At 33.9% G+C, this 17,344-nt stretch overlaps 2 protein-coding genes and 1 long non-coding RNA gene across 5 annotated transcripts in view; 1 reads left to right on the forward strand and 2 right to left on the reverse strand.

Annotated features, from left to right (window-relative positions):
• LOC110263556 overlaps positions 1-2,132 on the reverse strand; it is a 16,639-nt gene extending 14,507 nt beyond the window's left edge. The window contains exon 1 of the long non-coding RNA XR_002349374.1: positions 2,052-2,132. This is a non-coding gene — a long non-coding RNA (uncharacterized LOC110263556). The remainder of the gene's footprint in view (positions 1-2,051) is intronic.
• Positions 1-4,310, forward strand: part of LOC107605315 (WAT1-related protein At4g15540) — a 5,486-nt gene extending 1,176 nt beyond the window's left edge. The window contains exons 4-7 of one of the 3 annotated variants that reach the window (XM_021104991.1): positions 2,124-2,370; positions 3,223-3,384; positions 3,470-3,606; positions 3,720-4,310. In XM_021104991.1, coding sequence (XP_020960650.1) covers positions 2,124-2,370; positions 3,223-3,384; positions 3,470-3,606; positions 3,720-3,750 — 577 coding nt within the window. In that variant the 3' untranslated portion in view covers positions 3,751-4,310. Of the gene's footprint in view, positions 1-2,123; positions 2,371-3,222; positions 3,385-3,469; positions 3,622-3,719 lie in introns of all 3 variants that reach the window. The other 2 variants (XM_016307159.2, XM_021104992.1) reach the window with 2 other exon arrangements.
• On the reverse strand, positions 11,257-13,000 carry LOC107647607. Its single transcript, XM_016351675.1, has 5 exons — positions 12,577-13,000; positions 12,173-12,363; positions 11,764-11,829; positions 11,572-11,691; positions 11,257-11,505 (listed from the first exon to the last, which is right to left on the reverse strand). Exons 1-5 carry the CDS (start codon positions 12,998-13,000, stop codon positions 11,257-11,259), a joined length of 1,050 nt encoding a protein of 349 aa, XP_016207161.1.

Raw genomic sequence — 17,344 nt, forward strand, 5'->3', positions numbered from 1 at the left:
ACCTCGATTTTTAGATTTAATTTATTTTATTTTAAAAAAAGTTTTATGTGTGCATCTATGTCAATCACATCAGGTAATTATATTTGATTTTTTTGTTAGATCTGATAGATTCAAGTGAACATGAAAAATTGATATGTTTAAGACTTAAATATATTTTTAAATTTTTGATAACTTAAATATCTGTAAATCAAAATCAAGTACCTATTTATTTTTTTTTAAAGGAACTTAATAATTGCAGTGACGTAAATGATTATATATAATTTCACTTTTAAAATTATAGATGATTATAATTCTATGAAGTTATGAAGCTTCTTTGCTTCATAGAGATTAGAGAATAATCAAGGAGGTGATCCGAAACTTAGCTTGTTTTTTTATATTTTATTACATAATACTGAATTTGAACATATAATAAATTTTATAGTTATTTAACAAGGATAAATCTTTGTTTAAATAGCATTATCTTATAAATTTTAGCCACAAAAAAAAATATCACTTATGTGCAAATTGAGATCGAACCTTTTCTAAATTCATAAATTTGATTCTTTAACTTTTGTTAAATATGTATCCTTATATTAAATATTTATAATTTATTGTTAAACAATAGTTTATTTGACAAGATATCATTATTACTCACTAACTCATCACCTGATACAAAGCCTAACAAGTTGGATGAATAATGCCGCTAATTTTATTTGTATGTCACATCTTAGTTTGGTAAATGAAATGATTTCTCATAGAATATGCTTTACTGATGATTGCAATCAATTTGGACCCCGCCAGCATAAAAATACTTGAATAAATATATATAGCGGTTGGCTTTAGCTATTCTAATATTCTATTTCTCATCATCATGCTAGCTATTTCCACATCAAAAATAGTATTTATTTAATACCAATGTTATATTATATCAAATTATTGCTGGATTCCGATCCATTCGTTCGTTTTTTATATATTTTCTTTTTATCTGTTCTCTTTATTATATTAATGGATTTGGTGAATGTTTAAATTCAAATAAATTTACATGTGATGCAAACAACATATATATAATAACATTTTATTTAATTTTATCTTTCTATAATTCTATAATTTTTTTGTTTTTAATTTCTTTTATCAACGTTTTGCCATCTTTCATGCTTTTTGTTGCAATTTTGTACAAGATCGGAAAAAAAATTAATGGTGGTCTAGATATCAAGAGATGTATACTTAATTTAATGGAAAAGTTTAGAGAGCCAGCAACTTTGTTAAATTTTGGTCAGCATGTAATCAGTAAAGAAAAGTAAGCCATTGGATGAAATTTCACACCATTAAAATCATTATTGATGGCTATTTGATGATTACAAATCACAAAAGTTGCTGACCCTAACATTCTTCTAATTTAATTGTGGATTCCAACTTTGTAAGAAAACGAAAAGAAGAATAAAAAAAGGAGAATATTAGGTAAACAATAACTATTTTAAACAACATGAATAATTAATAATCAAATAAAAATATAGTACATCTTTAAATTAATTATTTAAATTTTAATATTAAAATAACTATCCGTACACTTAGTGAAATGAACATCCAATATATCTATTATTTACATTATTTAATATTTTCATTATTTACGTATACTTTTTTTAAAAAAAATAAATATTGTTTTAGAAAGTAGTAATCACATGGGAATATATATACACTAATCTAGACACCAAATATAACACCTGTAATATAACATGCACACTCAGCCAGCTAGAGTGTTAACGTTTGGCATAATAGTGGAGATTTGAGAGTATGCAAGACATATTTCTCTTCTTTTGCTTCACTGTTTTGTTTTCCTGTCTCAAGATATATATTTTTTTTTTGAGAGAAAAAAATAAAAATTTATTAATTATTTTAAATTAAAATTATTGGATTTACCCATAATAAACATTATAAATTTTAATAAAAATTATTCTTATATTTCATTATTTTACAAATTTTTTCACTTAAAAAATCTGTATATGAATATCAAATCATTATAAATACCTTGGGATTATGTTTGGTAAGTTATTGTTTTTGCATTTGTTGTTGACTTTACATTTATATCATTATATGTGATATATGATTTTGTTATTAACCATTTTGTTGCTCCTTGTATATTGAAGGATGGAGAAGATTTCTCCAAAAAGTTGGAGCACTCAGGCCAAAATCGTGGGTTCTTTAGTGTCAATATTAGGTGCACTCATAGTTGTTCTCTACAAGGGTCCAACATTGATCTCAGCTTCATCATCACCACACCAGTCACCTCATGTTGATTTTCTAAAGGACTCATCACCGCAGCAAAATTGGGTTCTTGGAGGCTTCCTTATTGCCATTGAGTTTATTCTGGTTCCAATTTGGTATATTGTTCAGGTATTATATTAAGTGGATACTCCCATGATAACATCTTCACATGAAAATAACATTGTGAATCATTAGATAAATTGATATGTTTGGCTAAATATGTTTGATTAACCATCTAAAAATTTATAATATCATTTTTATTAGGAGATGTCATCATGTGAATATTTTTTATTATACTAATATGAATGTAATCTCAACAATAACTTTAAATGGGAGTCACTCAAATAAAGACTACTAAAACGTCTTTTTTTAAAGATGTTTTTCAGTAATTAAAATTTAACCTATATAAGCGATTAAATCATGTTATTTTTGTCAAAATTAGTCTAGACAAATTGATTTAACCGAAAAAATGGTGAATCAAATCTTGAACTGGTCTAAATTAATATTATTTTTTTTATAGAAAATGACTACAATACTTTTATTATAGAAAATTATTAAAATATCTTATTAAGTAACTGTAATGAGTAAAATATAGGCCAAGGTGCAATTAAACTAGTTTCATTAGTAATTGATTTATTATAAATAAATATAGTAAAAATATAACACGGGATCATGAATTGAGTAATGAATATAGTTTTTTTTCTGGAATTCTTTTTATGGAATTATCTCTCTTCCTCTTAATTCTCTCTGATTAATTAATTCTTTTCTATTCTTAAATCTTTTTCCTTAAATTTATTTGTCTATTTTTTTATAAAATTTTATATGAAAATTAACTTGTCTAACAAAAAAAATTAAAAATTAATTTGGCAATTAAAATTTGTTGAATATCAAATTGTTTACATAAAATTTTTTTAAGACTAATTTAGATATTAAAAATTTAAAGAAACTAATACAATTTATTTTTGTTGTTGTTTGAAACAGACCAATGTGATCAAAGACTATCCAGCCGAGATTATTGTGGTGTTCTTTTACAACTTGTGTGGGACTCTCATATCTGCACCTGTGTGCTTACTATTAGATGAATCAAACTTAAGTGGTTGGATTATAAAACCAGATATAACATTAGTCGCCATTTTGTACTCTGTGAGAAATATCAATTTTGTTGGATAATTATAAGTCCTAAAAAATAAAAAATGAAATTCTAACTGAAATTTCATACTATATGCAGGGATTCTTTTGCACAGGCCTAAGCAGTTTGGTCCATACATGGGGTATCCATATTAAAGGCCCTGTATACGTATCAAGTTTCAAGCCTGTGTCTATAGGCATAGCTGCTGCTTTCAGTGCTATATTTCTTGGTGATGCACTATATTTGGGCATGTATGGATATCAATCCCTTTTATTCTTTGTTAAGATTTAACTATTGAAAAATTGGAATATGTTAAGACATGGTATTAATCCTTTGACATTTGCATCTGTTTTTGTATTGCAGTGTTGTTGGAGGAGTAATAATATCAATTGGGTTTTATGCTGTTTTATGGGGCAAAGCAAACGAAGAATTGAGTGAGTACATTGATTCAAGCCAAAGTCAACCCACATCAAAAGTCAACCAGCCTTTGTTATTATAGAAGCTCAAGTACAGAAGTTCAAAGAACAAGAAATGAACAAAAAATTCATAATAGAGAACTAAAATGGAGAAAATAATAAGAAAATAGTATATTGAATATGAGAACATTAGTCTGAATAATAGTGCACTAAATCATTAGGATTGTACATGAGTGAATAAAAGATACCAAACCAAGTCATAACTCTCTCTTCTAATATATAGAACTGTTACACTGGCTAAAACAGAAAATTATTTCTAATCTCTTTTTGTTATTCTACTTTTCCTTTTATATCCTCAATACCCCCTTCAAACTCAAGTTGTGTCGAGGAACAACTCTGAGTTTGGTCTTAAGTCTTTCAAATGATGAGGTTGAAATGAGTTTGGTAAGTATATCAGCTGTTTGCTCAATCTCTAATATGTGGACAATTTGTAGTTGTTTCGAATTGACTGTGTCTTTGACGAATTGAATGTCCAATTGAAAATATTTTATCATGCAATACTGGATTGGCTGTGAGAAGCACAGTGTTTAAATTATCACAATAAATAGCTAGAACTGTAAACACCTCAATCTGTAACTCCAAAAGAAGATTCCTGATCCAGACAAGTTTAGCTTCACATGCAATAAGATTCTGAAACTCAATTTCAGTGGAGGACTTGCTGATATTAGTTTGCTTCCTATATTAGTTTGCTTCCTGTATGACCATGAGATTAAATTAGTATTTAAAAATATATAATAACTAGAGATTGACCTTCGATCTTCCAAGTTTGCTGCTCAATCCGAATTAGAGAATCCATACAACCTATAATCTGTACATTTGTGATAGACTAAGCCATGATATTTAGTTCCTTAAAGGTATCTCAAGATTCTCTTTACTGCTTTCCAGTGAGTCAATAGTGGTGAGTGCATAAATTGGCTTACTTTGCTAATAACAAAGCTCAAATTTAGTCTTGTATGTTATGATAATACATTGCAGTGTGCCAACAACAGACTTAAATAATTTAGGATCCTCAAATCGTTCTGACCCTGTAGACAAAAGTTGTAAAGCAGAAATTATAGGGGTAGGCATAGCACTTGTCTCCCTCATGCTTAATTTCAAAAGTAAATCAACTATATATTTAGTATGTGATAAGTGGAGTTGACCAATGTTATTTATGTGAAAATGTTGTTTATTTATATAAAAGTGGTCCTAAATCGTTCAATGTAAAAATGTTATTCAACTTAAGAATCATATTGTCAATTTCAATAGCATCATTACCGGTTATAATAATATCATCAACATAGCATAAGATATAAACTAGATAATTTGAACCACGTTTATTAAATATACTGATATCAGATTTTGTACTTTGAAAGCCAAAGGATTGAAGTATGGTACTAAGTTTTAGAAATCAATTCCTTGGTGCTTGTTTGAGACCAAAAAGAGATTTATTGAGTTTGCATACATGAGTAGCAGCATCCTATTTAGAACCAAACAGTTGTGACATATAGATAGTTTTATTCAAGTTTTCATTTAAAAAAGCATTATTAAAATCTAGTTGTCTAATTATTCAGTCTTTGGAAAGAGCATTACTTAACACTAATCTAACTGTTATTGGTGATACTCCTGAGCCACCAATCTAGCTTTGTATTTCTGAACAGTACCATCAGGGAGTTTTTTTTATGGTAAATACCCATTTACTTTTTATCACTTTACAATGCTAAGATCTAGGAACTAGTATCCAGGTGCTTGTTCTTTGCAATGCATCAAATTCTTCTTGCATGGCTTGTTTTCATTGGGAGATGGTTAAGGTTATAAATAGAGATTTTGGTGGATTTTCTAAAAAAAGCTGTGCCAGATTTAGAAATTAAATCTATTTCTTGTTTAAAGTGATCAGTCTTAGATCTAGTCATCATGGGATGAGTATTGTGAGAAAGAGAAGGGTGATTATCAGAAGAGGAAGGAGTAAAATTACTAACAATATTTAGATTAGTAGTAGAAGAAGAATCTAGGAAGGGAATAGGATGTTGGAGTTGAGAAGCAGTGTTATTACTAACAGAAAGAGCAGGGATATCTAAAGAAGTGTCTAAATTAGGAAATATAAAATGAGTTATAGTAGCAAAAACAAGTTGATTTGTGTGTTGTATAAGAATAGTATATACCTGTTTCTGAAAATGACAACCTATACTTAGAACAGAGAAATCGAATTTACAGTCACAACTATAATTAATATGATCAAGTTGAAATAATGAAATTTTCCTTTTTTGAGATCAAAATTTGTGCATATTATTATTGTTCCATATATATGCAGGTCAACTGGGCTTCCCTCACTTTATTTTTCTCTTCTCTGCAAAATTTTTGTCATGGGCATGCTTACGTAAGACCTCAAAAAATATTAATTAGAGTGAACTACCAACCCGGCTTCTATCCATTTCCAAGAATGACAATGCGACCCCTCAAAATAAAATCGATTCACTTCAGTCCCTGTCCCCTAATTCTGTCGCACAACGCGGTCTCTGTGCGTTATTCTCTGGCGAGACTTGACAGAAAAGGCTGAGCTATCACGTTTGAAGCGTGACCTTTCACATGAGCTGGATGATGTATTCATTCAGTGCCTAGGTGGACAAGTTCAAATGGACAGGGGATAAGTTGTCCAACGCCTTCACCCTAAAAATGATGTCTTCGAGCGGGAATTGACGTTTCAATTCCTTCTGAAACATTGTGTTTCCATAAAACCCCATCATCCAACCTTCACATTTACAAGAAAACCTAGCAGAGGCATGAGCAGCAGTAAGGAACTAGCGTCGAGTTCCATTGAATGGGAGTGAAAAAGAAGTTTTTAAAGAGGAAGGTAGAAGTGCTCTAAGCGTATCTGCAGGAAGTGTTGGTGCGCCGAAGAAGAAGAAGTTCATTGCTCCACGATGCCGTTGTGGGGCGCATGCGATACTGTTTCTCTCCTCAACAGAACTAAACTCTAACAGATTATTTTATGGATGTCCACACTTCAAGGTAATCTGAAATTTAATTTAAGTTTCTTTGATTTTAACTCCATGTGACATCTTCTTAGCAGTGAGTATATTCTACAAAGTTCAACACCGCATTGCAAATTTTTTGCATGGTTGGATAATTATGTTGCATCATTTGAAGAGTTACCCAAAAATTCTCCTTTTATTGAGGGTTGGAAGCTAGATCAAAGTCAGATACCTGATGCTGTTGCTGTTGATGCTGAAAAACTCAGGGAACTAGAGGGTAGAGTTACTGGGTTAGAGTTGGAAGCTAAAAATTGTAATACCAATAGTGGTACTAGCTGCGTTAGTGTTGAAGCTATGATTATTGCTTTTGTATTTGGAGTTGTGATATCCAAATTTGTTTAAGGCATTTTATAAACCCCGAGTAATTAGTAAATAACTAACCAATAAAGTAATTATTAATCAAAGTAATTAGAAAATGAGATTTGATAATTTAATATAATAGAGCTAATTAAAATATGAATTTTGACACCAATTTTAAAAAATTCGGCCCAAGATTGGGTTGAACAGGCCGAACCGATTGAATCGGATCCGAACCGGGCCCGTGGGCCCAACCAACCCACTTACTTAAGTGAGCTTCAGCTCACTTCTCTCTCTTCTGCATGCAAGAACGCAGAAGCATAGCCAAGAGAGGGAGGAAGAGCATTCCAAGGTTCCAAACCCTTGGTTCTACTTCAAATCCACACAACTTCTCACTCTGAGCTTCAATCGCCACACCGTTTGCGACCAAGCGTTCGCAACGTCGAACTCTACAAAGCCTATAACATTGTAAGGTAAGAAAGTCATATTTTTTTCCTCAATTTTTTCATTTCCAGTTTCGAATTCCTTGGGCTATGGTGTTGAGATTTTATGTAATTTCGGTGTTTAGGATTGAATTAACTTGGTGGACTTGCCGAGTCTTGTCCCAATTTCCCATTGGTATGGTGAGAATCCTAGAAATCTAGTTAATTCTCTAATTATATTGGGTATTAAATTTGGATATGTACATGTGTGGTAATGTGACGTTAGGTGTATATATATTAATTGGAGCTTATTTTTGGACACTTGAGTCTTGGTTGGAGTTTTGGTGATGTTGAGCTTGAGTCTTGGTGGGAGATTTGGTGATGTTGCCTTGGTGAGTCCGGATCTCTTGGGGCTGTGCTTGGTGCATTAGTGGGTGGTCTCGGGAAATACGTAAAAATCGGCCAAGGTATGGTTTAGGTTTCGCGTATTTAATATATAATGTCATGTGAAAACTTAGGCTAGAGAACCATAGGATATGTTGGAATGATTATGTATGTTGGATCCTTAGCTTTAATGATATTGTTGATGATATAAGTAAGTATGTGTTGGTGATCATGGTTATAGTGGAAATAAATGCTCCTTGGGTGTTTGGATATTGTTAGCAAGCTTGATGATTTGATTGTATATGTATGCATGATAGAATGATGATGGTTTTATTGATGAAAGCAAGAGATTTAGGGTGTGAATAGGGTAAAAATTAAGTATGATGGTTTGGGATATGATGAGTAGCTAGTAGGGTTGTGTGGGATTGCTATGAAATGTGTTTGTTGAATGGAGTCAAATGGTGACTTATGATAATATATGTATATATGTTGGATAGGTAAAATAAGTATTTTGTTGATGTATTTAAGGGGTTGGTGCATGATATTGTTGATTTGATAAACGGTAGGATATGAAGGTTGTTGGAGTATTGAGAATGGCATGTTGTGTTGGTGGTTGTGGGTATAGTATGTTGACTTTGGAATTGAGTTTTAAAGCAAATGAGGTTTGGAGATTGTGTTTAACTTTGGTTTTTGACCGAACTTCGGCGAGTCATAACTTGGCTTCTGGACCCCCAAATTGTTTCAAACCTCTTTTATATGAAAATTGGGTCTGTGATTACGCCGTTCGAAGAACGGATGAAAAATGTTTTAAAATGAAAAAGTTATGCGCGTCAGAACTTTGGGATTGAATTTGGAAAATTCTGCAGCTTTTCATACCTTAGCAAATTTTTTGGAAAAACGTACGCCCACGCGTACGCGTGACCCAGTATTTGCGTACGCGTCCAATCGCTCGCGACGTGACCAACCCTTGCGGGCTGGGATCCACGCGTACGCGAGCAGGGGTATGCTTGCGCGAGCAAGGCTTTTTGCACGCCCACGCATACGCGTGGCCCTGTTTAAGCAAATCTGAGTTTTTTAGTTTTAAACCTAATTTCAAACCCCTAAACCCCTACTTTTATTCTGTTAACTCTAGATTTGGTTAGTAAGCTTAACAATAGGATGAAGCTAGGAAAAAGGAGGTAACTTAGAGATGAAGGAAGATAACTAAACTAAGGATTGGAGAAGATGGCTTTTATTTTGATAAGATGATGGAAGAAAGATATATGAGGTAGTTAAAAGAGTAATGTGATATTGAGATTAATGAATGAGATAATCATGGACATTAACGAATTGAGGACGATGAGACGAGTTATGAATTTATAATTGTGTACCATAAAATATAAAAGGAATGAGTAAATGCTTATTATTTATTGAGAAAGTGCAGTAGTGTCGCGAGTATGCTGGAGATGTATATGTAAGCTAAAAATTGAATATTATTGAGCTTGGGGTATTGTCTCCCCTATGTCAGCCTGGGATTCGTCCCATAGATAACATTGAGTTTGGGGTATTGTTTTCCCCATGTCAGCTTGGGGTGTTGTCTCTTCTCCCCATGTCAGCTTGGGATTCGTCCCATGGATATTATTGAGCTTGGGGGCATTCTCTTCCTTATGTCAGCTTGGGAATTCTCCCATGGTGTATTTTTAAACTTGAGAACAAGTCGGGATGGCTACATAACCGACAGTTGATATCAACAGCCAGTAGGATAGATATTCATCATATGCATATGTGTGCTTTGTTTGCTATGCGTTAATTGGGAATGCCTAATTGATTATATTATGCTAATTGTTGTACTTGTTACTTGAACTACTTGTTTTCTATCTGTACTTGCCTTGTCTGTTTGTTTGTCTATGCAAATTATCGGAGATGGAGGTATGGAGGAAAGGAGGAAAGACTTAGAGTTAAGGTTAAGTTCAGTTAAACTTAGATATCCTTAGAAGACCACCTTTTATGGCTCCTGTTTAATACTTTTAAGCTTTATAATTTGAGTGTCGGCGTTCTAAGATTGCCTCTGGCATTCCCAGGATCTTATATATTATGTGCATGACACCTTTACCATGCTGAGAACCTCCGGTTCTCACCCCATACTGTGTTGTTATTTTTCAGATGCAGGTCGAGAGGCTCCTCGGTAGGCATCTGGACTTCTGTAGCGGAGCGGTTTCTGGGTTTTATTTTGATGCATAGTTGATGTTTATATATGTACTAAACTCTCCGAACAACTATTTTATTTTGTACATCTTAGAGGTTTATGGAGAATTAGGGTTTATCTTTGTATTTTGAATTTTGGGATATATATATATGTGTGTGTGTGTGTGTGTAAATATTCTCCGGCCAGCCTTAGCTTCGCAAGCTGAGTTAAGAGCTTGTTATTTTGTACCCTTGACTCTCTATTCCCACTTTTTTTCTATGTATATTTATGAACCTTGGTTTTCTTAGCACACAAGTAATCTCGTTTCCTGAGTGTTGCACTTTTCAATTTAACGGTTTTGATTTACCCTTTTTTCTTCAAAGGCTCCTAGTTATACATATTTTTCACACTACTATATATGCTAAACTTTATTTTTAGAGGTCGTAATACCTCACCACCTCTATTTTATGACTTAAGGATTAAACTCTGTGTTGTAGGGTGTTACACATTTGGCTAGCAGAAAACCTTCTGTGATACTAGGTTTAAAGTGTATTTTGTTTTAAAAAGTGTATGTTGTTTAACTTTTAATTTGTGTTACTAACTTCAGAAGTATGTATGTTGTTTCAGATGAGATAATGATTTGATTCAATGAAAATGGTCTGTTACTACTTTGATGCATTCTAGCAGCATGAAGTCACACAAATTAATCAATGAAAAATATTGGATAAACAAACCAAAAAGATGCTTTATATAAAACATGTACACAAAACAACCAATCTTGTCCTTGTTCAGCATGAGAAAGGGACAACATATAGCCCTTTAACAACAAAAAGAAGGCCAACATGTAGCCTTGAACCCAAAACATCTTCTAATTCAATCTAGTAGAGTTTCAAATTGACTTAAACATGCATACATAAACTTAAATAAAGCAAAGTTTTTCCTAAATTTGTAAACGCCGACATCAAAATAATAACAAAAGGAGTTCAGTTTCATATCATCTATGTCAATAGCAACATATCAGAGATCAAGTCTTTCTCGGAGGTCTAAACACAGGGGTAGAAATGAACTTGAAAAGCCTTGCTGCAGTCTCGAAACTTGCTGCAGCCATGGTCTCAGTAGAAATAGCACTTTGTTAAAGGGGGACATTAGTAATTGTTGTCCTCGGGTTCACATTATGTTCGGTTGGAACATAGGGTCTGAGACCTAATGCTTCTTGAACATATGGTGGAGTAGATAGTTCAAATGAAGGTGGAACCGATATAGGAGCAGTCGCCAGTCGGGGCCTAACAATAGGGTGTTTTCTTCTCTGGACATGATTAAGATTGGGGGTGGAGTTGGATTGAGGGGGTGACTGATTCAGGTTGATAGATTCTCTTGCAACCTGTAACCAAAAATTAATGAGTTAAAAGTAACAAACAAGTTAAATAATAGTGACAAATCACTATACCTCTTTTGCTTGGGGTGCATTTTGTGAAAGGGAAATTTTATCTCTCTGTTCCTGAGGGTCAAAATTATCCTTCCTAGGTAATGTCTTTGGAATTTTCTTTTTGTTCTTCTTTGCTTTTGTCTATCACAGTAACATAAACATGTTAGTATAGGGAGACTCAAATATGTAACTTAAACAACAATAAGATATTACCAGTTGATCCATAGGTGGTGCAGGTTGTACATTATCATTGTTCAGATTAACATTAGAACCTCCATCCTATTTATATAAACAAGCTATAATAAGTGGTATTTTAAAATGAGACACATAAAACCTTCACAATTTTTAGATGTGACTCTTAAACCCCTAACAATTTATAAAGTGATCCAATTCGAAACCTAATTACCTGGCCTCAATTCTGGTTTGGGTCAAAAGTTACAATCTATAAACCCTTTCCCTTAGCAACTCTTCTCTCCTTCTTTGTCAATGGTTGCCAATTTGGATCTTTTAGGTCATTCTTACAAGTCTTATAGTAATGGCTAAGCTATCCACACTTGATGCACGCCACTTCAAAGATTTTTCTGGTTTTAGTTGTGTGCATCTCAGGTTCTACAGGATCTACCTTCCTCTTTATTTTGGGGCTATAAGCTGATCTCTTAATGTTGGGTGGTTCTGTCTTTGGAGCATCACAAGGGTTCCAGTACTCCTCTGAGTTAACTGGTTTAATACAATGCATGTATGTTGCTTTAATTGATTGCATGGTGAGCCATTTATGCACATGATCCTCTGGCTTAAGACTAATTTTATACATTGCTGCAACAGCATGACAGCAAAGCATTCCTAAAAACAAACACGATCCAGACATGCAATCCACAAGATATAAGCATGAATTACATATCAATGTCACAATAAGACAATAAATCAAAGTATAAAATAAAACATAAGTAACCATAGGAGTCAAAGTATGAATTATAATTCAACTGCTGACCATAGGTAAAATAAGGATGGATTAATAATCAACTTTACCAGTAAGTTGCCAAACATTACAAGTGCAGGTCCTTTGTTGAAGGTTGACTCCAACCTTGTTAGTTCCTCTATGAAGCTCAAACAACACTCTATCATTGTCTCCAGCCCAGATGGCTCTCGACTTGTTAGCTTTAGGCTTGACAAACTCGTCCAATTTCTTCTGCTGTACTGGTGCCAAGTGACCACTATGATTCTCTAGCTTCTTCTTGTGTGTTGCTATTTTTCTCATTAGATAGCACCTTAAGTCTTCACACATTATTAAGATTGGTTTTTCCTGATACTCTACGATCTTGGTGTTCCACACCTCGCACATATTGTTGCTAATATTATCCACCTTTGGCCCATGACTGAAATAAGCTTTTGTCCACACTGCCGGATCAAATCTCTGGAGATACTCCCATGCACCCAAATTGATTGTCTTCATTTTTTTGATGCAGCGATTGAATTATTAGAAAGTTGTGCATCTTGTACATTCCCATACCATTTACTCTGTTTGTTGGTCCTTAAAGTGCTTGATAAAATTTTTCCAAATATGAAGCACACAATTTCTGTGGTGTGTATTAGACATTACTTCCTTGATAGCTAATTCTAGCCCCTGCAATAGTTAGACAAACACAGTTTTTATGGTGTGCATTAGGCTTACTTCCATCAATTGTACAAAAGAATGAAGCAAAATTTCTTGATTTACCTTTTACTGATCACTTATGAAATTCCATCCATGCTGCGTCACCAGTCCCAGGTCCTCTTGCAACTGCGTTAGGAACCACTTCCAGGTATCGTTACATTCATTAGGTACAACAGCATATGCTAAGATGAAAAAATAGTTGTTCACATCTTGGCCCACTGCACTCAGTAACTTACCACTATAATAGCCTTTCAAAAAATAGCCATCTAGACTAATTAACGGTCTACAACCCTGAATGAAACCCTTCTTGGAAGCATCTAAACTTATGTACAACCTATCAAACAATGGGAGGGCTTCAGGTTGTGGTATTGTCTCCATCAATGCTGTAGACCCGAGATTACTCCGATGAATCTCCATCAAGTAGTCTTTAACTTTTTCCATATTGTGTCCGTGCATTGCTAACAACCACCTCTCTAGCTACTTTCAAAGCCATTGCAATCATCCTTCGGTTAAGCTGCACATTGTACTCCTCTATCATGTGATCCATTACTTGTCTTGGTTTCATCTCAGGATGGATAAGTAGTCTCTTAATGAGTTTCGATGCCACCCAACCCCTATCGGCCATGTTGCTACCATAGTCTCTACCACAAGTGTGCTCATCTATCAAAATTTTCACCTGGAAACACCTACTAATACTATTCCATGAGGTTAAAATCAATCATAGACAATCTTCAGTAGCACATGCAGCCCTCAGCCTATGCTTCTCATTTTTTATGTATAACACATCCTTTCCCTCATATACAAAATAGTCTTTCAAAGCCTTCTTGAACAAGTCCATTGTTGGGAACATCTGACCAATCTTAAACACTACCTCTCCATACTTAGTATTCTCACTAAAAGAGTCATATGTTGTCCTTTCCTCATTCTCAGAAGAAACTGGGCTATTAATTCCCTCACTCTCATACTCATATGGTTTCTCATAATCACTATCCATCTCCACATCAGTTGGGACTGATCTTGGGTTACTAGGTCTATCACCCATACTAAGACCCTCACCTGATTCACCTACAGGCCCATGTCTCTGCTCTGTTTGTCCAGCCCTAATACTTGGTCGAGGCCCATTATTTTGACCCTCCATCCCCTCCTTGCCTAATTCATCTCTTAAGATATGCCTTCTTCTAACACCAGAATACTTTTTAGATGTTCTCTTCTTAGCAGTTCTTGGTGATTGGCTTGGCCTACTACTAGATGAACCACTCTTCTTACTCTCATTTTTCTTAGGTGACATTATTTTTTTAGGCACACTATTCTTTTTCTTAGTTCTTTGGTCCTCACCAGTACTCGTATCTTCAGTTGCATACCCAGTAGTCTTATTACTCATCTTCTTCTTTGCTGAAACTCCCTTTTTTGGAACCTTTTTCTTCTTTTTTTTTCTTCCTCACTACTGCTATTATTTGTCTCAAATCTAGGAGGATGAGGCTTGTAAGATTCATCCTCTATTGTCTCGTATCCATCATCATCAGATGATGATGACGAAGAATCCAACACAACAGTCTTTCCAGCCACATCTTCTTCAACTACTTCAGGCATGTCTAGATCGTGTTCAAAATAGATGTATAGCTCATCAGTTTTCTTGTACCTCAACTTACCCTTCCTCATCTGATTAATTTCTATATCTCCTTTAATTACATGAAGTCTACCTTTCATATTAGGTTCTCCCATATCAAGCCAGAACATCTGCTTATACTCCCGGTAACCCAATTCTTTAAATAATTCAATGAAGTCAAAGAAATTTATGTAATCCAAGTCTAACGGGAGAAACCTCTTCACTTTACCATCCAAGTTGCAGAGGACACCCTCAGAGTTTTTGACAAATCTTCCCCCATGGTGAAACACAAGAATGACCATATATTCAGACATCTGCAATTAGATTTATTCCAGCTTTGATAAACTCTCCCTAACAATAAAAATGTTTAAACACGAATGACCATCACTACATTATTTAATTTTTACAAAAATACACAAAGTTTAGCATTATTTAAACTTTTCTATAACCAGGACCACAAAGGATTGCAAACAATAATGGTGCGTTGTCAGAAGCAGAATCAAAATGTTGGACCACACAAAGCACAAGGGACAAATGCTTTCTAGAAAATCACTAACCCGAACTGTGTGAAGTGTTGTCACAGGATTCCGTCCAGCTTCGTCAACAACACCACCAAACTGCCGTCAATTATGACGTCGTCAGCACCCTTGTAAGTAGCAACGTCAGCGCTTTCCTCCACCAACCCAGCATCCACAGTGGTCTCGAGAAGTGAGGAAGCTTTTCTCCTAGGATTTTCTTGTAAATGTGAAGGCTGGACGATGGGGTTTTATGGAAACACAACGTTTCAGAAGCAACTGAAACGTTAATTCCCGTGCGAACATCATTTTTAGGGTGAAGGCGTTGGACAACTTAGCCCCTGTCCATTTGAACTTGTCCACTTAGGCACTGAATGAATACGTCATCCAGCTCATATGAAGGTCACGCTTCAAATGTGACAGCTCAGCCTTTTCCGTCAAGTCTCGCCTGGAGAATAATGCACAGAGACCACGTTGTGTGACGAAATTAGGGAATAGGGACCGAAGTGGATCAATTTTATTTTGAGAGATCGCATTGTCATTCTTGAAAATGGACAGAGACCACGTTGGTAGTTCATTCTATTAATTAAGCTTATTTGTCAAAAATAAAGTTGTGGATGTTACTCTATCCGACCTAAAAAATTCATGTATATATGATTAAAATATGTTAGATGCACATTAAAAATTAACGCTCATATAACTCATTTTAAATATATATTTTATATTTTAATATATATGATTATTATGATTTATACTTTTAGAATAATGCTAGATAATAAATTTTATTATTATTATTATTGAACTGCAGATTTGAAAAATGGATCCTCTCTATTTTTTTTCATTGGAGAGAATAAAGTGTGATCTCTCACCTTTAATTCTATAAGTAGGATCAGAAATTAATAAGAGAGAGAAAACAATGAATGGTAAGATCAAACACTGGACACTATCCAATTTTTTCCCACCGAAAAAGAGCCACTCCCCAAATTTGTGGGTATAAAGGTATTGAGTTCAGTTCGCCAAGTCTTGCTTCCGCTGTTGGCCACTTTTTTATTTTTAATATTGGGAGAGGAGTGGTGTATAACAACGTTATGGGGCTGCATGGTGCATAACCGGAGTGTGACGGTCAGGATCGAAGAAATTGGATGGTCCGTTTTGAGGATCAGTAATCGGACGGTCCGATTTCAGGCTGGGCAGGTACACAAATCGGACCGTCCGATTTGCGCCCCCAGCCACGTGTCGCGCATGCACGTTGGTCCAGCAAAGATGAAATGATCCCAACCACCCGAGCTCCCTTAAGCCAGTTTCACTTTCACTTTCCCTTTCCCATTTCACTTTCACTTTGTTCCATTTCTCTTCTCCCATATACCCCACCCCAGCCACGGTAGTTCACTCCATTGTTGAAGGTTTGAGCTGAAAAAATTAGACCACACAGGAAAGTATGCCTAAAAGAAGAAAAATAAAAGATGTGAATCGTCCAAAACTTCACATTCCTAATTATCTTGATCATCTTAACTATGTAAGTTTCTATTCCAAAATTTTTTATTTTAGTTAAAATAATAATTATAATGTTAGAGATTAGTAATAGTTTATTATAGTAATAATGTTATAAATTAGTGGAATAATAATATTTAGATATTTGAGTTTAATTAAAAATGATATTAGAGATTATTGGGTATTAATATTGTTCAGATATGTTACATTATAATAATAAGTTAATTATTGTTATTAATAGAATAATTGCAATAATAATATTATTAATAATAACACGGTTAGTAAAAAATTTGGATGTATGATAAATAAATAAATAGAATAAGTAATATTAATATTAATTGTTATAAAATCTGCCTATTGTAATAATATTAATTATTACTGCTAGTAGCGTTTAATTATCAGTAGAATAGAATATAGTAGTGCTAATATTGTTCTGTTGTACGTGTGAATTTAAATAAGTAAATTAGTTTTAATTGTTAATAATAAATAATTTTTTTGTAGCTACTTAATATTATATTAGTCATTCGTAAA

This window comes from Arachis ipaensis, chromosome B06, assembly GCF_000816755.2.
Source record: "Arachis ipaensis cultivar K30076 chromosome B06, Araip1.1, whole genome shotgun sequence".
NCBI lineage: Eukaryota > Viridiplantae > Streptophyta > Magnoliopsida > Fabales > Fabaceae > Arachis > Arachis ipaensis.